Below are 18,653 nucleotides of genomic sequence, written 5' to 3' on the forward strand. Positions count from 1 at the left end.
AGTAGCAGTAGTAGTAGTATCAGTAGTAGCAGTAGTAGTAGTAGTAGTAGTAGTAGTAGTAGCAGCAGCAGTAGCAGTAGTAGTAGTAGTAGCAGCAGTAGTAGCAGCAGCAGTAGTAGCAGTAGTAGTAGTAGTAGCAGCAGTAGTAGCAGTAGTAGCAGTAGCAGTATCAGTAGTAGTAACAGTATCAGTAGTAGTAGTAGTAGTATCAGTAGCAGTAGCAGTATCAGTAGTAAAAACAGTATCAGTAGTAGTAGTAGTATCAGTAGTAGTAGTATCAGTAGCAGCAGTATCAGTAGTAGTAACAGTATCAGTAGTAGTAGTAGTAGTAGTAGTAGTAGTACTATCAGTAGTAGCAGTAGTAACAGTAGTAGCAGTATCAGTAGTAGTACTAGTAGTAGTAGCAGTAGCAGTAATAGTATGTCTTCAGTGCAGAAATTGCAAAAAAGAATACATCTCTATCCATGGGAACTCTTTTATAATGTGACAGCAATTAATGAGTTAACATGTCTCCCCTGGTTGATGTAACCTGGTACCAGGTGTTTTTTGTTCTTCTTTTTCTAGTTATACAACACGCTGGTTCTGGTAAATAAATTAAGTAATGAGGAACCAGTTCCAATAAATATTTAAGTCCTGTGACTAAAGAAGCGTCTGTGGCACGTTTCTGAGAAGAGATGTATTATTTTCATTTATTTTACGAGTGACAACAGACAGCTGATGGGTATGAGGAAGCAAATACACGCACTCATTGAAGCCGGTGAAAACACACCCACAGGTGAAGCCGTAGCGTCACTATTTCCTTGTCACAAGCGTATAAATTACAGCATCTGCAGTCAGTGAAGACAGACTCCTCACGGGTTAGACAACACTGTCAGACACTAAGACAGCACCTCGTCCTAGAACACATCATGTGGACCGTCATCGTGGTTTTCGTGCTTCTGACTGGTAAGGCCATCAAGAACGTTCTAAGACAGTGTGTGGACCTTTTGTAAAGATTGAAGCTGTTTGCATTATGTTGTTGACGATGGTGACGATACCGATTATTCATTCAATTAAAATCCATTTTGTCTCCAGCTGGAAACAGAGCACAGAACTATGACAACAATCTGGAAGGCATTTTGTTTCGTCTTTGTCCAGATAAACACGCTGTGTCTCAGATTAAAAGGTGAGTTGCATAGGAATATATTCGTATATATATATATTTCACTGGTACTTCTGATCCTTCAATCAAACCGCTTTGATTTATGTCACAGCTCCCACACTGACAATGATCGCCAGTGGAAGATTGAATGCAAGCCTTTAGACGCTACATTAAAATGCTCCTGGTCGGGTTTCTACAAATCATATGAGCAAGAACTGAGCTTCAACTGCCCGGCCAATCACGTGGTTGCTGGCGTTTTCAGCGATTACAACAACGCATACGGAGACAGAAGGTGAGTGGCATGTTGAAATTATACGTTCGAATTTCAACGGTACAGTAAACTGATTGATGGCAAATTGATTTAGGGAATCTGGGATAACGATGAGTTCATTTTCAAACACGTATCTTTACTTGTTGGTTGTTTTCCATTTGTAAATGAATGCAATCAATTAATCGATTTACATTTTAACGTACTTTTACAAACGTCTACATTTTGAACAAAGGTGTCTCACACAAGGTTCGAGAACATGGCTTTTTGACTGAGACAGAAACTTTACAGGCTTCCAGACATAATGAGAGTCGAAAATCAATTTGCACAAAGTTTAGTCACCTTTGTTTCATCATTTCAGGAACTACTGATGCCGTTTTTAATGCAAATTGTGCCTCTGCTCTTTACAGTCTTATCATTGTCAAGTGTCACCACTTTTTTTAAATGTTAAAGTCTCAATCACTACAGAGGAGCAGCCTAATTAAACATGTGTAATTGTTTGCTTTATCTGATATTGCTTAAGATGGAATTTCTACTGCTGCACTGCTCCAAAACTGATCACATTTGAATGCCGGGAAACCCCAAAGGTCAACTACTGGAATGAAGACTTCAACTGGTGGGTCCCCGGAGACAACTTCCTAACAGGCATCCAGAGCCACAACAACAATAACAACGGGTAAGTACACGGACAACAAATGCTCATACGGTCATATTTCTACTTCCGACAGTTATTAATTTACCATGTTTTTAGATATCAAATTAAACAGACTGCTCCCAAACCAAGGATCGTCATAAGATTTACACCGTGCATCACTGCTGCTAGAGTTTTAAAATGCCAGATGGGCTTTCTTTGATTAGACATCAGCTTTCTAATGAGATAACATAATGACTTTTTTCTTTTTTTTTTATTTGACAGAGATCATCGCTGGAGTTTCAGTTACTGCAGAGGAACAACACTAGGTGAATAGTCTCATTGTACTTCATTGCTGCCAGAGATTAAAATAGGAGAAAGATTAACACTGTTTTTTTTTGTTTTTGTTTTTTTTATTAATTTAATTTGACTGAACCTTTTTGAATTTCTTTTTTCAGATGCCCAGACGATCAGTTCACAAATCCTTACTGCAAACAGTCCAATGAAAAGCCTTTTTACTGAAGGAGATGTTGTTGTCCCAAGAACAAGGAATGCAAGAATCTGTTATAACTGCAAATGGCCAAAGTCAAGTGGGCTGGTTCGAGTGCCATACACCGTAAGTGATTCCTTTACCAGCTCCGAGAAGATCAAAATTGACAAGGCAATCAGTGCCTTCCACTTGAGCACCTGCGTTCGCTTCGTTCCTCATATTGGCCAGACCACCTACATCAGCGTCGTGAAAAAGTCTGGATGTTGGTCACTAGTTGGAAAAACTGGAGGCTCTCAACAACTGTCTCTTGGTAATGGATGCGTTCAAAACGGCATCATTCAGCATGAGCTCATTCATGCGCTCGGCTTCTGGCACGAGCAAAGTAGAACTGACAGGGACATTTATGTCAAGATCCACTATGAAAACATCAAGACCGGACAAGAAAGAAACTTCGAACAACTGGAAACAAACAACCTCAATGTACCTTACGACTACACCTCTGTTATGCATTACGGACCAAAGGACTTCTCAAAGAATGGAGGAGACACCATCTCTTCCCTGACACCCACAGAGAAAATAGGCCAGAGGATCGGCATGTCAGAAAATGACATTCTGAAAATCAACAAGCTCTACGGCTGCAGTAAGTATACAAATAAATCGCCTACGGTCAATAGGGAATATGCAGTGTGCAAAACACCTGCTGTCTAACTGTAACTTTGCACGTCTGTAAGACCTTATCTGGTCTCTGAGTGTAACTCACCCTGTGATCCAACTTGTTCTTACAGAGGATTACCTACATAAGAACGGCGAGTGGGACAATGAGCTCGGCGGCGTTTTGAGTCGCCAGTGTCCTTCTGGCCAAGCTGTGTCCGGCATCACCAGGTGGGCAGGACTAATGTATTCAGTCTTTCTGTTAAGGAGCGCTGGGTTTTCCGTAGTTCTGCGGTTGTTTGGCAAGAGAGAAACAAATGCCTTTAAATTAGTATATTTTCATGGATATCATGGACATATTTCCTGTCATGAGTAATTGACTTTGTCTGTCCTATGAAAACAAAATAATATAAACACATATTATCAGTGTCTCACAAAAGTAAGTTTTCAAACATGCTTGTTTTGTTTCTCCCCTAGCTCCCACAAACACAAAGACCAAAATGATCGACTCTGGGGGATTTCGTGCAAGGCTTTCAAGGCTACCAGGACATGCCGCTGGTCAAGTTATGCGAATGAATATTGGGGACCCATGGACTTCAAATGCGCACACAACGAAGTGATCGCAGGGGTCTACAGCGTACACAGCAACATCATGGGGGACAGGAGGTGGGTATCTGTTTTAAGCTAGTTTTTTCTCCCTTTACCACTAAAGAAATCAACACAGTCATAGTTTTAGAAAAAGAAGTGCAAGCTGAGTAAAACAATTCAGTTTCAACACAGCTGAAAGTAACTTTAAACGTTATCTTGTACGATAGCTAATTCAGATTAACACCTCGTTTTTGTTTTCCAGGTGGAAGTTTTACTGCTGCAGTAACTCCGGATCTGCCACGTTCAACTGCAAAGACGAACCGGTGATCAACTACTGGGAGGAATCCTTCAGCTGGCAGGTCGCCAGCAGCAACTTCCTAACGGGAGTGAAGAGCTCTTTTAACAGCCAAACGTAGTAAGTACATTCGTCACAGTTTATCACAGCCATACATCCTCACCCAACCTACGGCAACAACCTTTTTTTACCATTTATTCATAAGAAAGATGACATTACCAGTCTGTAAAGGCCTTTAAAACGGGATTGGTTTCTCATTGACAGTGATCGTCGGTGGAGTTTCACATACTGCCAGAGGAAACTTCAGTGAAGATTCTTTGAATGAGAAGAGACAAGCTTTGCCGATGTGCCACGATGATGAAATTGATGAAATTGAGGCCCTCTGAAGGTGTATTTGAGGGCACCAACTAAGACTCAGACCCACAAAGGACATTGAGAGATTTGTAGGTCATCATGTGACATTTGCTGTATGTACCAGATGTATGATATCATAGGAGGCATGAAGGATATTGTTCATATTGTTTATCAGTTTTCACGAGCACAACTGGCTGGACCATAGTGCTATCAGTTTCCATCTGCCACCTGCAAGTTGTAGTCAGACTCTTTGCACGTTATTATAGCAGCAATGTTGTAACCATCACTCGCAGGGTTATAATATAATGACCTGCATTTATCAAGACCAGAAGTGCTGATGTAAGATCATTAAGAAAATGCCCCTGGCCATCTCCTTCCATAATGACCTGAACAGAAACTCTGGTCTCGGGGCTGCAATCCTGAGGGAAGGCTAAACCCTCAGCGTGGTTATAGCGTGTTGATGCGAAGGCTCCCCGATATCTGCTTTTCTGGGGAGGTGTCCCCCGTTTTCACACCGTGCCTCACGCTGGCGGGGCTGTGGCTGTTTGGCGTAGCTGGCAGGGCAGATGGGTCGGCAGTCGTGTTCTATGTCTTCTCACTCTCCTGGTGTTTTCTTAAGTTTGTAAAGTTCAATACTTGCATCACATTGTTTTGCAATTAATTGCTGATCTAGATTAGATCATTGGGTCATTCTCCGTCAGGTAAAATATGCTTTTGTGATAAAAGATTATACAAATTAATCTGACCTGGCTTGAATACTTTGATGTCTCCAAATTGTGTAGGCTATGTATGTATGTATTTGTGCATATATAACATTCAGTTTTGGATTTATAATGAAATACTCATTACTAATTACTGTATTGCAGTTTATGTGCAGACTGTACATTTCGGGACTTGGACAAAACATTTTATTTGCTAAACTGTGTTTTACTGGTCTTTCTTGGAAATAAAGTTAATATGAATTACAATATCTGAGTTTTATGATCAGTCTTCTAGGTGAATAAACACTCATTGTACTTTGTGTTTAATGTAAATGTTTAGTGCTATTTAGCAAATGTTAGCATGCTAATATTCTAAACTAAGATGGTGAACATGGTAAACAGTCTACCTGCTAAACATCAGCATGTTAGCTCATAGAACCACTGTGCACGTAGCTGCTATCACGGCTGTAATTGACTGAAACACTTACATTCACCATCACATCAAAAAAACGTACACTACTGTACTACTACTACTGCTACTACTACATAATGTAGAAGACACCGAGGGTGGGAATGATGTGGTCGCTTGTGAATTAAACAGATATCGGTCCCGTTAGCTACTCAGACACATGTCCGACTAGCCAATGGTCCAGTTGAGCCCAGCACCCGAGCGACCAAACACTTAGCCAATCAGGCAGTCGTCACGTACATGAACAAGGAGGGATAAGATAGAGGTATGACTGAACTTCACCTAAGTGATAAATCTCAACTACTGCAGCAGTGATGACGGTATGTCACAGCAAAGAAATATAAATCACAGCACAACAAATGGGATAAAACATCAGAACCCACACGGCTCTCCCGGGAATTTCTAGTGCCCCGAACCTGAGAGCTGAAAATGGAGCCGGGGAAAATGGAGGGGGGGAGGGAAAAAAAGAAACAGAAAGAAATACATCAAAGAGGGGGTAATGAAGCTTGTCCAATCCTGAAGAGCCACATAAGAAAACAGAGACGCGGTGATTGTGGTGGGTTTGCTGAGAGAGAGATGGGAATGAATTATGGTGAAGCTGAGGGTGATGAAGGGAGAGAGACAAAAGAAACAGATGAGCAAGGCAGCAGGTGGACGGTATTACTTTGCCATTGTTAAAATGACTCCCTCTCTGTTTTCTTTTGCTCTATTATCTCCATCTCTTTCTCCCTCCTGCCCCTCCCCCCTCGTTCTCTCTCCATCTCTCTCTGTGTGTCCTGCCAAGCGAAACCTGGCCCTGAATGGGAACAGAGGTAGCGGTGATCACGCTGGTCTTCTCCAGCAGAGCCTTTTCCTCAGCTCATTAAGCCTACAGCAGAGTTCTACTTACCTACCTGGGATATAGGAGGATTTGAGGAGAAAGAGGGGGATGAGGAGGGTGAGTAGAGGAGTTGCAGTGGGGTTTCAGGGAGGGGGAGTTGGGAAAACAAAGAGATAAAACAGAGCGTGAGCGGATGAGAAAGCTCACACCCAGTAAAAGAGGAGCTCTGTGGTTTGAGTGAGTGTAGTGACTCAATGACGCCCCGATACTGATCCTTTAAACTTGCACATAACAGAGCGTGTTTGTAGCCTCAAACAGCAGCGAGAGGTAATCGATGGCAGTGTACACCTGGGGCAGAACGTGACAGTGAAGACAGTGTGGCACGGGCAGAATCCATTATCTATGGGAGACAAGCGAATGTCTTTATGTGCCAGGGTACATGTCTTTTATTGTGCCAGAGTGATTTATGTATTTTGTGTACCGTATCTGTAGCTGTTTTAGGTCCGTGTGTTGTCTGCTTCTAATAATGCAGCACAATGTCTTATTTAGTGGATATTATCCTGTCATTTTCTTTTCTAACATCAATATCATCTTTCCTCTTTCTATATATATATATATCTACACACACATATATATGTATATATATGTTCATGTGCACTGCCCTGTTGGAAACATGAGCATCTGTCGGCTGTTTTGGTTTTACTGCCCACAACTTTACTGTTCTGGTTCACTCTAACCTCTGACACGGTGTCGTGTTCAGCTGCGGCAGGCAGCTGTTTTCAGCACACAAAAAAAAACAACAACTCTAAGATTCACTTTTGTCCAACCTCCTCAGTTGAGTACAACCCGGTCCATAAAAAAGCAATGGTTTGCAGACAGTTATGAGACATGAGTCGATGGTAACAAAAAAATGAACAACAATACAAGAACAGAAACAGAAAAAGAAAAGCGTGGCGACGAGAAAAGGTTGGGCAGAAGCAAAAGGTAAGGACAGGACTAAAAGAGGGAGCGGACTGGGCTTTCAAGCAACACAACGGTTTGGAGAAGGAGATTACTCCTCTGTAATGCTGTGCTCAATGAGGGAGAACCCGAGGAGAATAAATTGAAGTCCTGGAGAAACAAACGTTTTTTCCCTCTGTTCGATTTCTTCCCACACTTAGCATTCCTATTTCAGACCTCCGGCTAAGGCAGCGATTGAAGCAGGACCGTTTGGACGCTTTGGTTGTTGACGGTCAGCGGCTGGCGTGGTGTGTGCAGCCCAGCATCCTTTGTCCCTTACGTCGATACTGACAGTTCTACAGATCAAAATTCATTCCCTAACCCGAACAAAGTACTCATCTTAACCCGAAGCGCGATCCTTGCGTAAACCTAACCGAACCGTAGCCCTAGTGTTGTGGCATAAAAACCAAATGCATTTCCCACAGTGGTCTGTGACAGATCTGAAAGGCAAATACAGATGATGTTGTCCTGCTGAAAGGGGCATCAGATCAGAAAATGCCTTTATGTCTCATTCTAGAGGGCATGGACAAACTGCCCACAGGAACGTGTCCTTCCCGAATCGATGTCTCGGTTTCTGATAATCCACATACATTGATGCCAACAGTTTTTACTGAAACTGCAGTACCTTCCATCGAAGCAACTGTCCCCATGGAACCTGTTAGATTTGTATGAGGCTTAATCTGGGAGGGTTGCACTGTACATCACCAGAGTAAATCTGATGTCTACCACCCTTGACTGAGCTTTGAAGGAATCTGCGAGCTAGAACAACGATCTAATCACAGAGAAAGTTAAGTCAAGACTCAAAAAGAAAATGTGAGAAATATGAAGCTATTATCTCTGAGTAACATCACTCTTCCTTTTTCGTTGCTTCTTTGGATTCAGTTTTATCAAAAGGTGGTGCCTGAATATCCCGAAAACCAATTTTTCATGGTTTCTGACATCTGTCTATTTTCAAATGATGTATCCCACACTTTATCAATTATTATATGTGAATGGCTGATCTGAGAAAGGCTGGCTGATCACTAAATCAGCCGGTGTCACTGACGCCTCTATGGGTTCGTGGCAGGGCAGTTTTTAAACACGTGCCTTCCTGCCATCAGATGGTCTATCAGAAACTATACGATCTGCTGCCATTCATCCAAAGCGCTTGAAGAATTTAAAAGCCGGTTCGAACTGGTCGTGTCGGGCCGTTGTCCTCAGCCGGTTGTCTGAGACAACTGCTGCCTCATATCTCCAACGCATGCCAGATTTACCGCCCTTCGGACAGGGTTGGTTCAGACGCAGCCTTGGCGAGGCACGCTGGCTAATATACATGTGACACATGTTGCACACACAGGCGTGTAATCGTGTTAAATTAAAAAAAATCTAATAAACACAACATCATTTAAAGTATCAAACTGACGAGGCCACATTCATACAGGATTTTGAACAACTTAATTTGGAGCATAGGAAACAGATTCACTCTCTCTGTTTCATTGTAAGCTGAAAAGCGTTTTGTTTACCACTATTTTCTTCCACCACTTTGTACTAATGCCATAATACACTACATGCACCCATTTGTTCTCATGTTAGCTGTTGGCACCTGTGGCCAGCTGTCTCTTTCCCCAGCTTTTTTCTGTGCAGCACAGAAACCCAAACCTGGCCTGTTTTGCCAAGAAAGACCTGGCTGCTGACTGGCATTCTCAGAGCTCCAAACAGATGATTGGCTCCCACAGGGGGAACCCGTGGTGGGAAAGGAACAAGAAGAGGAAAACAGCGGGGACTGATTGATTAGATGCCACAAAAGACAGCGAGGGAGGGGGAGAGAGAGAGAGAGATTAGTTAGAATTCTCATTGGAAAATAATGAAAGGAGAAAAGAGGGGTTTAGAAAGAGGAGAGGAATAGAAAGTGCTTGTGGTAATGAAGGGTTTTAGGTCAAAGACTCGCATCCCCATGGAGAACGACAGACGGAAAAAAGGGAAAACAAAGAAATTAAAGTGATAAAGGGAAAGCCTACAGTAATGAAAGGTTCCAGGTTATGTGAATGCTCATATAGTGAGAACGAGCCATTGAAATGAAAGGTCCAAGGTCACTCAGTCTAAAGCTTGCACTTTGCACGGAGATGAGACTAAAGACTCGCCGACAGACAGAGTGATAAAAGTCGATGCAAACAGCACTGCTTCCTTGACCTTGGCTGTGGAATGTGTGTCCCCCTCCTTTGTATTCAGGGTCAGACGCCATACTCCTGAATCCCAGGGGTCTCTGTGAACGAAGCGGGCCGGGGTCAAAGATCAAAACACAACCCAAGGACAATAGATGCTCCCCTGGTTAACTGAGGAATTGGCCCCCACCTCTCCACAGATGTCGCCCCTGGGGACGGACGACAAGGTGTGTCAAAAGAGAGAAGCGGTTACTCTCACTGTGCTTTACTTGTTCTTTTGTAAGGGCGTTTTTTTTCAAGGCTTTTGTCTTCAATTTTCTTTTCCCAGTATCTCTGAGCATGTGTTTGTCGTCTCCCTCTCACCTGCACCCTCCTCTTTCTTATCATTATTTGGAAAGGCTGTTTTGACTCCTTGGGAAGGTTGGGTTCTGGGATTCAGGGAAAAGCTCTCAAAATAAATAAATCGACATCGTCACGATAAGCCATAATCAATCCAAAAAAAAAACAAAAAAACCCCCCATCTCTCTACCCATTGTCCTCTGGCTGTCCAGCTGAGAGAAGAGAGGAGAGTTGAGTTTAATGAGCAGCGGCGAGTGCTCCGCAGCCTTTTTTGCCACAGTTTGGCCTCTCAGGCTCAATTTCAGGCCGCCCAACCCGCTGGGCAGTGTTGATCGTTGGGTCCGTGTGAACCCTGACGGAAGGTCTGCAGGACACAACTCAGGGCTGAAAAAAGTACTCCCACCTCCCCTGCACCGCTGGAGTAAAACTTAAAAATAATTTCATTTGTTTGAATCACTTTTATTATTTTCCTAAAAAGACATTAGAATTGAAACATCAATCATAGATAATGAAGTGAAGCCAGATGCTCTTTGTAGTAATAACGGAAATACAACATTATTTATCATAATGTATCAGGTCTCTATCAAGTAAACAAAATTTGATTATAGAGTTAGTGCACCAATCACATTGAATAGCTTTCACTTTTTAGTTGAAGAGCTCCTGGCTTCTTTTGGTGGATGTTTTTTTATTATTATTATTACTGCTTTGGGAATTATTAGGAACACCTGTATAACTGCTGATTCAGTCCATTATCCAATCAGCCAATCACGTAGCAGCAGAGCATAAAATCCCGCAGATCCAGGTCAGGAGCTGCAGTTAATATTCACATCAAAACATCAGAATGAGGAGAAAATATGATCTCAGTGACTTTGACCGTGGCAGGATTGTTGGTGCCAGACAGATGGTTTGAGTGTTTCTGAAACTGCTGATCTCCGGGGGTTTTCACACACAACGGTCTCTGGAGTTTTTACCCGGAATGGAGCCAAAAACAAAGAACATCCGGTGAGCATCAGTTCACGTTGATGAGAGAGGTCAGGGGAGAAGGGCCGGACTGGTTGGAGCTGACAGAGGCTACGGTAACTCAGATGACCACCGTTTAGAGCTGTGATGAACAGAAAAGCTTCTCAGAATGAACAAGGTGTCCAACCTTGAGGTGGACGGACCACAAACAGCAGAAGACCACGTCCGGCTCCAGTCCTGTCAGCCAAGAACAGAAACCTGAGGCTGCAGTGGGCCCAGGCTGCACCAGAACTGGACAGTTGAATTCAACAGTCCAGGCTGGTGGTGGTGTAACGGTGTGGGGAATGCTCCACTTTGGCCCCTTAACACCAACCAATCATGGTTTGAATGCCACAGCCTGTCTCAGTGTTGTTACTGACCATGTGCTTCCCTTTACGGCCACAATTTACCATCTTCTAATGGCCACTTCCAGCAGGATGATGCTCCATTAAGTCATCTGAAACTGGTTTCATGAAGATAACAATGAGTTCAGTGGACTTCAAAAAAAAAAAAAAAAAAATGGGGGCCTTAAATTGCCTTCTTTTCCCAGTTGATAATCCAGTGTTGGATTTGGGGGCCGTTTTACATCTGTCTCCACCGCCGTTCCCCTTCCTCTGACGGGGATGTGCCAGGGACAAGCTTGTTGTTGTTCCTCAGGGAATGTGGATGTTCCACTTAACATTTGTTGACCTTGAGAAGAATCAAAGCTTGTATTTTGGGGTTTTTTGTCGAAGTTAATTGTCCGTGGATTCGGCCCACTCCTGCCCGGTCGGCATCCTGAACTGAAGCACCATTGTGTAATAAAATGGAATTATGCCCTTAATCATCGCCCTCTCTCCTGCTCTTGCTCTCATTCACTTTCTCTCTTTATCTCCCTCCTTCCACACCAGCTCTCCATTTTTTCCCCTTTCTTTTTGAAGTCATTATAGGATCCTAGGACAGTTTTATGACATTTATTCTGCTTGGCACTTCTCTCCCTCCCTCCCTCTCCCATCTCCCTCCTTTCCCTCATCATCCCTCTCTCTTTCTGTTAATTACCCTTGCAGTCTTATCTGTGGACACCCTTCAAACTTGCGGTTCTCTGTCATGAATCAAGTGCCCCATCCTCCTCCACTTCCTCCTCCTCCTCCTCCTCCTCCTTTACCCGTATCAGCCAAACAATTAACCAACTGGCTCACTCTAATTAAGCATCACAGAAAGACACGAGCAGAACTCCACCGTTATCCTTAGTGTGGACGCGGTAGAGGGCTGGCGCATCTCTTCACGGTGGGTTCACACGTTTTCTTCGCTGCTCTCTGGTGTGCGTTTCCTGACCGGTGTTCAGTCGCAGATGGATATGTCGTCAGCAGGCGGGCAACAAAAAACAACATTGTCCTGTCAGCAAGAATTTTGATTTCACTTCAACAGACTTTCAGTAGGTACAAAGAAGAGCAGAAGGAGGGAATATTAAGTTGAAACACTATATTACCATAATAGAAAGTCATGCCTGTCTTCACTATTGATAGCGTATGTACAAATTGTGTTTATGAATTCAGTTTGTGTGCCTGTTTCTTGCTAGACCCTAACTGTGAAGTCTTAATAATACGGATCAATAACGATATTGATTGAGCTCCTGATGAGGTGGCCCTGAGCATGGTACTTAACTCCCAGCTCGGTGTAGTATTTTCAATGTCCAGGCAGTCTAGGCTGCGTGCGATGCAGCGACTAGATGCAAACACACTCGCTGACTCTCTTTAAAAGGACCGACCACACGTAAAGCACTGCCGCAGTACTCGCAGTACTCGCAGTACTCGCAGTACTCGCAGCACTCGCAGGGCGCGCTGGGGGATTGCTGGCGAGAAATGACAAGAAACGTCCCACGGAGCCCAAACACAAGCAACTAACCTTCAAAAGGAGCTCGGCCCTTTATGATTGATGACTTTAATACAAAAGGGGCGATAAAGCAGAACTAAATACAAAATTAACTTGGATGGTATTGTGCACTATTACACTTCATTATTGCTTTCCAGAGTGGCACATGACCCATATAATACACATCACTTCTTGCTTTGTTTTTTTCTTCAACTCGTCTGTGAACATTCTCACTCATCCAGGTCATGAAACTTCTAAATGCTAGACGAAGGCAACTGGGACGTCTTCAAGAACCTCAATCGAATCCAGTTGCCTTCGTGAAGCACATAGAAATGATGAGAACTGCTTATCGACATGAGTTTGGACTGATGACAGAATTCAGAAGTCCACTGCTAGTCCTGTCAGTGGTCTCAGAGACCCCAGCTGGGCAACCTGGTCAAATACCAAGGATTTTCAATGGCTCTGATATCTGTGATTTATCTCTGGACTTTTCCGCAGCGCTACCCCTCCCCAATCCAAAATACCTCAGAGGACTGACTGGGGACTTCGATCTCTTCGTGGTCTAATTGACGCCAAACGCAGGTAATGTCACTATGTAGCATAACATATTGTACATTTCTTTGTCTGTGAAGGACATTTTGGAGAAATTGTTTTTTTGAATCGGCCAGTTTAACTTATAAATGAATTGTCTTGTTTTGTGGATTAACAAAGCTGTATGGTCATTTACATATTTACAATTGTGGAAGCCCAGTTTGTGTCAAAGGAAAGTTTCTGCTTCAATACTTTTCTACATTTTGGGTTTTTGGCCAGAAGAAAAGGAACGCTTACGGTGGAAAAACGGAAAAAAGATTGAATTTGCAAATATCATACATACATTTTTGTGGGTTTGTTTGTTTTTCTTTTGTCTTTATGCAGGAGGATCAGCAGGTGCCCAAACAATGAGGAAGTAAATCAAGTGTCAACAACACATACGCGTTGATGGGTGGAAGAAGATCGGCAAACGGGTGGAGGCCGGAATCTGCGTTGGATGTCTCAGAACCTGGACAAAGAAAAAAAAAAAGAAAGAAAATCGGCAATTGGGTGAACAGACCCAGTAGGTCAAAGATCATACAGGCAGACAAGCTGAGGCGGCCTCTTTGGTCTCTTTCTTCTCCGTCACAAACATGTAGATAACTTGCTCTCAAACATATATAAGCACTGACACGCACACTTACTCAACAACGGTAACGCGCAGGAAGCAATTGGGTGCGGACAAAGATAGTTTTTTGTAATTATTTCCCCGCGACGTGGTCGACATGGAAAATATTACCCGCACGAACAGAAGCAATCAGTTTCCTCCTCAAGGTGTCGGATACACTTATTACGTGGCACCGAGGACGATTTGAAATGCATAATCCTTCTCCCTCACACTTTCTCTCTGCGTTTATTTAATAATTCCCCCCAATAACTACATGAATATCATTAAAAATGTCACAGCGCCGGTTGGCGAAGGAATGCAGAAATCCCCGGACTAGCTGGAGTCTGACGTTTTTATTATTTGTTATTGGCAAGGAGAGGAGCTGATTGACTGGTGGGTCGACACCTTGATTGAATAAAAGGGGAAATGGAACGTGACGGAAATGCAAGGGCAGGAGCACTGGGAGCGTTCCGTTCGCTCGGCGCACAAGTCGAGGTTCCCTTTTCTGAAGCTGGTTCGGTGGCTTGTTACTCCGGCGGTGGGAGAAAAAAAAGAGCAGGTCTGAAAGTGAAACAGGTGGCTGCAGCTGCTATCTGCTATGCACATCACTGTGCATTTGGGGTTAATTGTGAGAAAGCTGGGCTTGTTACCGGACGGCTGCCAGTTTAAATCCCTTAACAGGCCCGGGAAATCAGGGTTGGGAAAGTAAGTGAGACGTGCTCATCGCGGCGGCGCTCTGTGGCTGGTAAATGAGGGAACCGAGCAAAGTGCCTCTGTAATGTGTGTATCTGCATAACGCTCTCCCCGCCCGACAACAGCTTCCCTCGGCTCTTACTCAGACGTGTTACTTGTCAACCCTGCGAGCGCGTGTTGAGCCGGTGCACGTCAGCCAAGCGTCTGCGCATGGGAATGCTCGTGGGCAACGGTCGAAGTAAACACGCCCGACGTTTCGCTGTCCGTGGTGTCTGGTTGGCTTTGCAGGTTAGATCTGGAAAACACTGGGCTTTCTGTCAGTTTCACTGGATAAACGAAACGGGTTCTCATCCGACATGACACGCGGTTACGTTTTTAAAACATTTTGAGAACTACATGTATCTGTAGCCATGTTGTGAATTTCTGTATCTTCACTGTCTACCCAACATTATAGCGCTGACTTGATTCGGATAAACAGACAGATCTTTTTCTCTTTCAGAGACAAAAGTGTGCAGAGACGCGTATAAAAAGTAAACCAGTTTCTAAGAGCAGCAGTTTCTCAATTTGGCTTTTTTTTTTTAACACCGGCAGTTGTGTATCTGTGGAGACAGTTTGGATTTGTCTGCTTTATTGAGAGTCGAGGTTTTTCTGTGCTTGCTTCCTGCCCACATGGACTCTTGTGATAAGAGCCAGGGCAATCCCTTAAAATCTTTTTTTTTTCTCCTTCCTGGGCGTTTGTTCCCTTCTGCTCCTCACAGTTTGGTGCTGAGGTGATTCCAATTTCTCTGACCGACACGTGTCCGTTTTTGCCCCATTATCACCAACGTGGAGTGTATGAAATGACGTTGCGGCCCGGAATCAGCATACTCCTTCCCCTCTCCGTGCTTCAGTGACGTTCTCAGATTTGCATCCTCATATGCAGCACTCCTTTATTGTTAGGCGATTGTAGTGACTCATGATTGTTTAGACATTTTATTATAATCTCCTAGCACCGGCGAAATGCCACAAAGATAAATACAATATGTTACTGTCCGTATTTAGCTCGTGTTTAATGTTGTGTTTGAGAGTTAGCCCAGTGCCTCAGAGTAAAATGTTTTGAATCTGCTTTTACTGTTTCTGTTATATTTTCTCCAAGAGCATCTGTGAAATCTTTAACGTGTTAATATAGAGGGAGGATACGCTCTGAATAAATACTACATATATTTACATATAAAAGTATTTTGTGTATTTATACAAAAGGCTTAAAATGTCCAGTGTCCAACGTTCAGTGAGCTGGATAACAAGCTTCACCTTGCAATCTCCATCTCAAGGTCACCATGCGAACCGTACTGAATACAGAATCTGTCTGCTAATTGTAGAGCCGCCAGTTCCTGCGGTGGCAGTCATTTGAAACCGTGATTTCCCACAGATATGTCCACTGATATCGTCTCATCTGTAGCAACCGCAGGTGCCCGCGACCCTCAGTTGACCAATAGCAGACGCTTCACCTGGTTTTAATCAGTGATCTGTATCCTAATTCGTGGTCTGGATATCTGGGCCTTCGTCTTCACACCTGGTACGAATAAGTGTTCTCGTTGTCTTGATTCGACCGGCGCTGTGGTCACATCTCAATGTGCACATTAGCGAGGCTGCCGGTGTTTTCGGGAAACACGTGGTCATGGATTGCATTCCGTGTGCATTACACCTGCCTTAACACGTCTTGTTCCCTATTCGGACGGGACGCGCGGAGACGGATCGCATGATGAAGCCAGCGGCTGACGAGGTCTGGGGATCAAAGCGGGCGAGAATCTGCTCACAGTTAAGGTTCAGTGATGTTAAGATCTGGTGATTAAGACACATTAGGCCAAGGTTTCTGGATGAAGTGTGCGGCTCGGGAATGAATTCGTTTTTGAATACGGGGACCTTGCGGCACCAGAGACCACAGTTTGCATCCCGTCTCCTACCAAAAGTCAACTTTGGCTTCTTTTCAGCGTGAAAGTGATCTTTCAGTGATACCTTCACTCAATAGTTTGGGTTGCCTGAATGTAACGATACCTTAACCATGGGATTCTTTTTTTTTTTTGCTTTCTTTAGTCTAAACTTGCACAATGCTAAAATGCAGCTCACTTGAAAATCCCTCTCTGGTTGTGGTACCGTCTCCGTTCACATTCTGCAGATCGTGTGCTCACTCGGTTTTGTTATTTCTTGGTTACACTGCTCCTTCTCTTGCTCCGATCTAAACAGGACACAATAATTCAATCAGATAAGCTTATTTCCTCCCTCCCTCAGCTATTAATTTGTTGCCAGGTCTTTTATAACACCAGCCTGTGTGGAATGAGCGCTTGCTTGTCTCAGTAATTTACTGCCTCTGTTCAGCTATGTTTAGTTGCGCCGCGTTACGTAAGGGAAGGTTTACTCACTCGCTTCATAAAACCTACGTGGCGGAGTAATGACCTGAGCTTTCCTGATGGCACTAAGTCACGCTAAGTACCAGACATCATTAGGAGGTTGTCACTGGGGCAACGGGACCAGTTCTGATCCAGACCGGTCATTCGGGTAGATTTATACTTTCGTGGGATGGTGCACAGCAGACCCATTGGTGCCGTTGGCTTAGGAATTGATTTATTACAAAGTGTAACCTAACGGTAACGATCTTTATTGATTAACGCGTCAGTTGTTTTCTCGATAAGCCACGCCGTCTGTAAAATGTCCTAAAATGAAATGCGTTAAATGCCTGTCCCAGTGTCTCTGAGCCCAAGGTGACATATTCATGTCGTATTTGGCCACGAGTCCGAACCCGAACAATATTCAGTTTATCACACGTGACAAAAATCAAATCAAAAAACTCAATCCTCATATTTGAAAAGCTGGAACCAGCAAGTGTTCAGTAGCTTTTCTAGAGAAATTACTAAAACAAATCATCAATTAAATAGATAAATAGTTGCTGATTAATTTTCCATTGAAGGACCAATTAACTGATTAATCAGTGCAGCTCTAATCTCCGCAGCCGCTGTATTCCCACCATGCAGGCCTCGCCTGATGATGGCCGTGTGTATGAGCACACATATCGGTGCCTCCTGACTCACAATTGTTAATGCAGCCTTGCCGGGAGAGCGGCTATAGAGACGCGAGGTGGTTGGATAAAAGCTGCAAAATTGGAGTTGCAGGCCTGCTGTAATGGACCGGTGACACAGAGGCGTTAGAGGCTGAACCCGATAACCTCCGTCCGTGTCCATATCTGCTTCAGCGGACAGGAGGAGATCAGCTACTGGACTGAGCAGCGTTGAAGTCACTACATCACAGTGGCATGAAATATACAGGTAACTGTACTATGTGATTTAACTTTACCATTGCACAACTTTATTCGTCTGCGTCGGCCTCATTTATTACGACTAAATTTGAATCAATAACACCAGAGCAGGGAGGCGTTTACGAGTGTGCCGAGGGATGAGAGAGTAACCGCCGGCACGTGGAACCGGGGATGGAGGCAGCAGTGGCGAGTCTGCAGCTCCACTGAAGCGGTTGGCGGTTACCTGATTGGTACATGGATTCCAATTACTGAGTGATCAGGAGGCTTTGAGTTGGTTTGTTTGTTTGGGTGTTTCTTTAATTTATTTTTTTCACCTGTGTTGCATCTTTCCATGTGCAGAGCTGCAGCGAGGGATAGGGGAGTCGATGCACTCTTTATGCTGGTAGCGTAGCCTGCAGTTAAGTGATGCCAGTCACATTGTAAAGCAAAGTGTGGTGTCCAATGTAGATACCTGGAGTCAGTAAGTGCAGCGATACAAGCTACTTCATCTACATGCAAATCAACACACGAACTAAAGAGCATTTATTTTGAATGGCGTTATGTTTAAGCCCAAATGAAACTTGAATTGTTCTTATTTTGGAGCCACATTTTGTTACTCACCTTCAGAGGGTATTGCGGTAATCGTTACTGTCACTTTCAAAAGCTTAGCGGGCCTCTAACTTCTGTCAACACTATCACATTATGACTTGGTGGTTACAGCTTTTACTCCCGTATAATGTAACGCACAGGGTTTTGTGGATTCCCCACTCGCTTGTAC

General features: G+C 43.8%; 1 protein-coding gene across 1 annotated transcript; it reads left to right on the top strand.

Moving 5' to 3' along the window:
- Window positions 1-905: 905 nt before the first annotated feature.
- Window positions 906-4,185, top strand: LOC120807159. The gene is made up of 9 exons (XM_040158894.1): window positions 906-945; window positions 1,075-1,165; window positions 1,254-1,433; window positions 1,933-2,085; window positions 2,326-2,369; window positions 2,499-3,170; window positions 3,316-3,412; window positions 3,659-3,847; window positions 4,032-4,185. The coding sequence occupies exons 1-9, from the start codon at window positions 909-911 to the stop codon at window positions 4,183-4,185; spliced, it is 1,617 nt and encodes a 538-aa protein (XP_040014828.1). The 5' UTR covers window positions 906-908.
- Window positions 4,186-18,653: the final 14,468 nt, after the last annotated feature.

Source organism: Xiphias gladius, chromosome 21 (assembly GCF_016859285.1).
Source record: "Xiphias gladius isolate SHS-SW01 ecotype Sanya breed wild chromosome 21, ASM1685928v1, whole genome shotgun sequence".
Lineage (NCBI taxonomy): Eukaryota > Metazoa > Chordata > Actinopteri > Istiophoriformes > Xiphiidae > Xiphias > Xiphias gladius.

What these genes read in the sequence shown, in the direction of transcription:
- LOC120807159 (XM_040158894.1), top strand. Translation starts at nt 909, where the DNA reads ATGTGGACCGTCATCGTGGTTTTCGTGCTTCTGACTG. An exon ending in GCTGTGTCCGGCATCACCAG is followed by an intron (nt 3,413 to 3,658) that starts GTGGGCAGGACT and finishes TTTCTCCCCTAG; the next exon opens with CTCCCACAAACACAAAGACC. An exon ending in AACATCATGGGGGACAGGAG is followed by an intron (nt 3,848 to 4,031) that starts GTGGGTATCTGT and finishes TTTGTTTTCCAG; the next exon opens with GTGGAAGTTTTACTGCTGCA.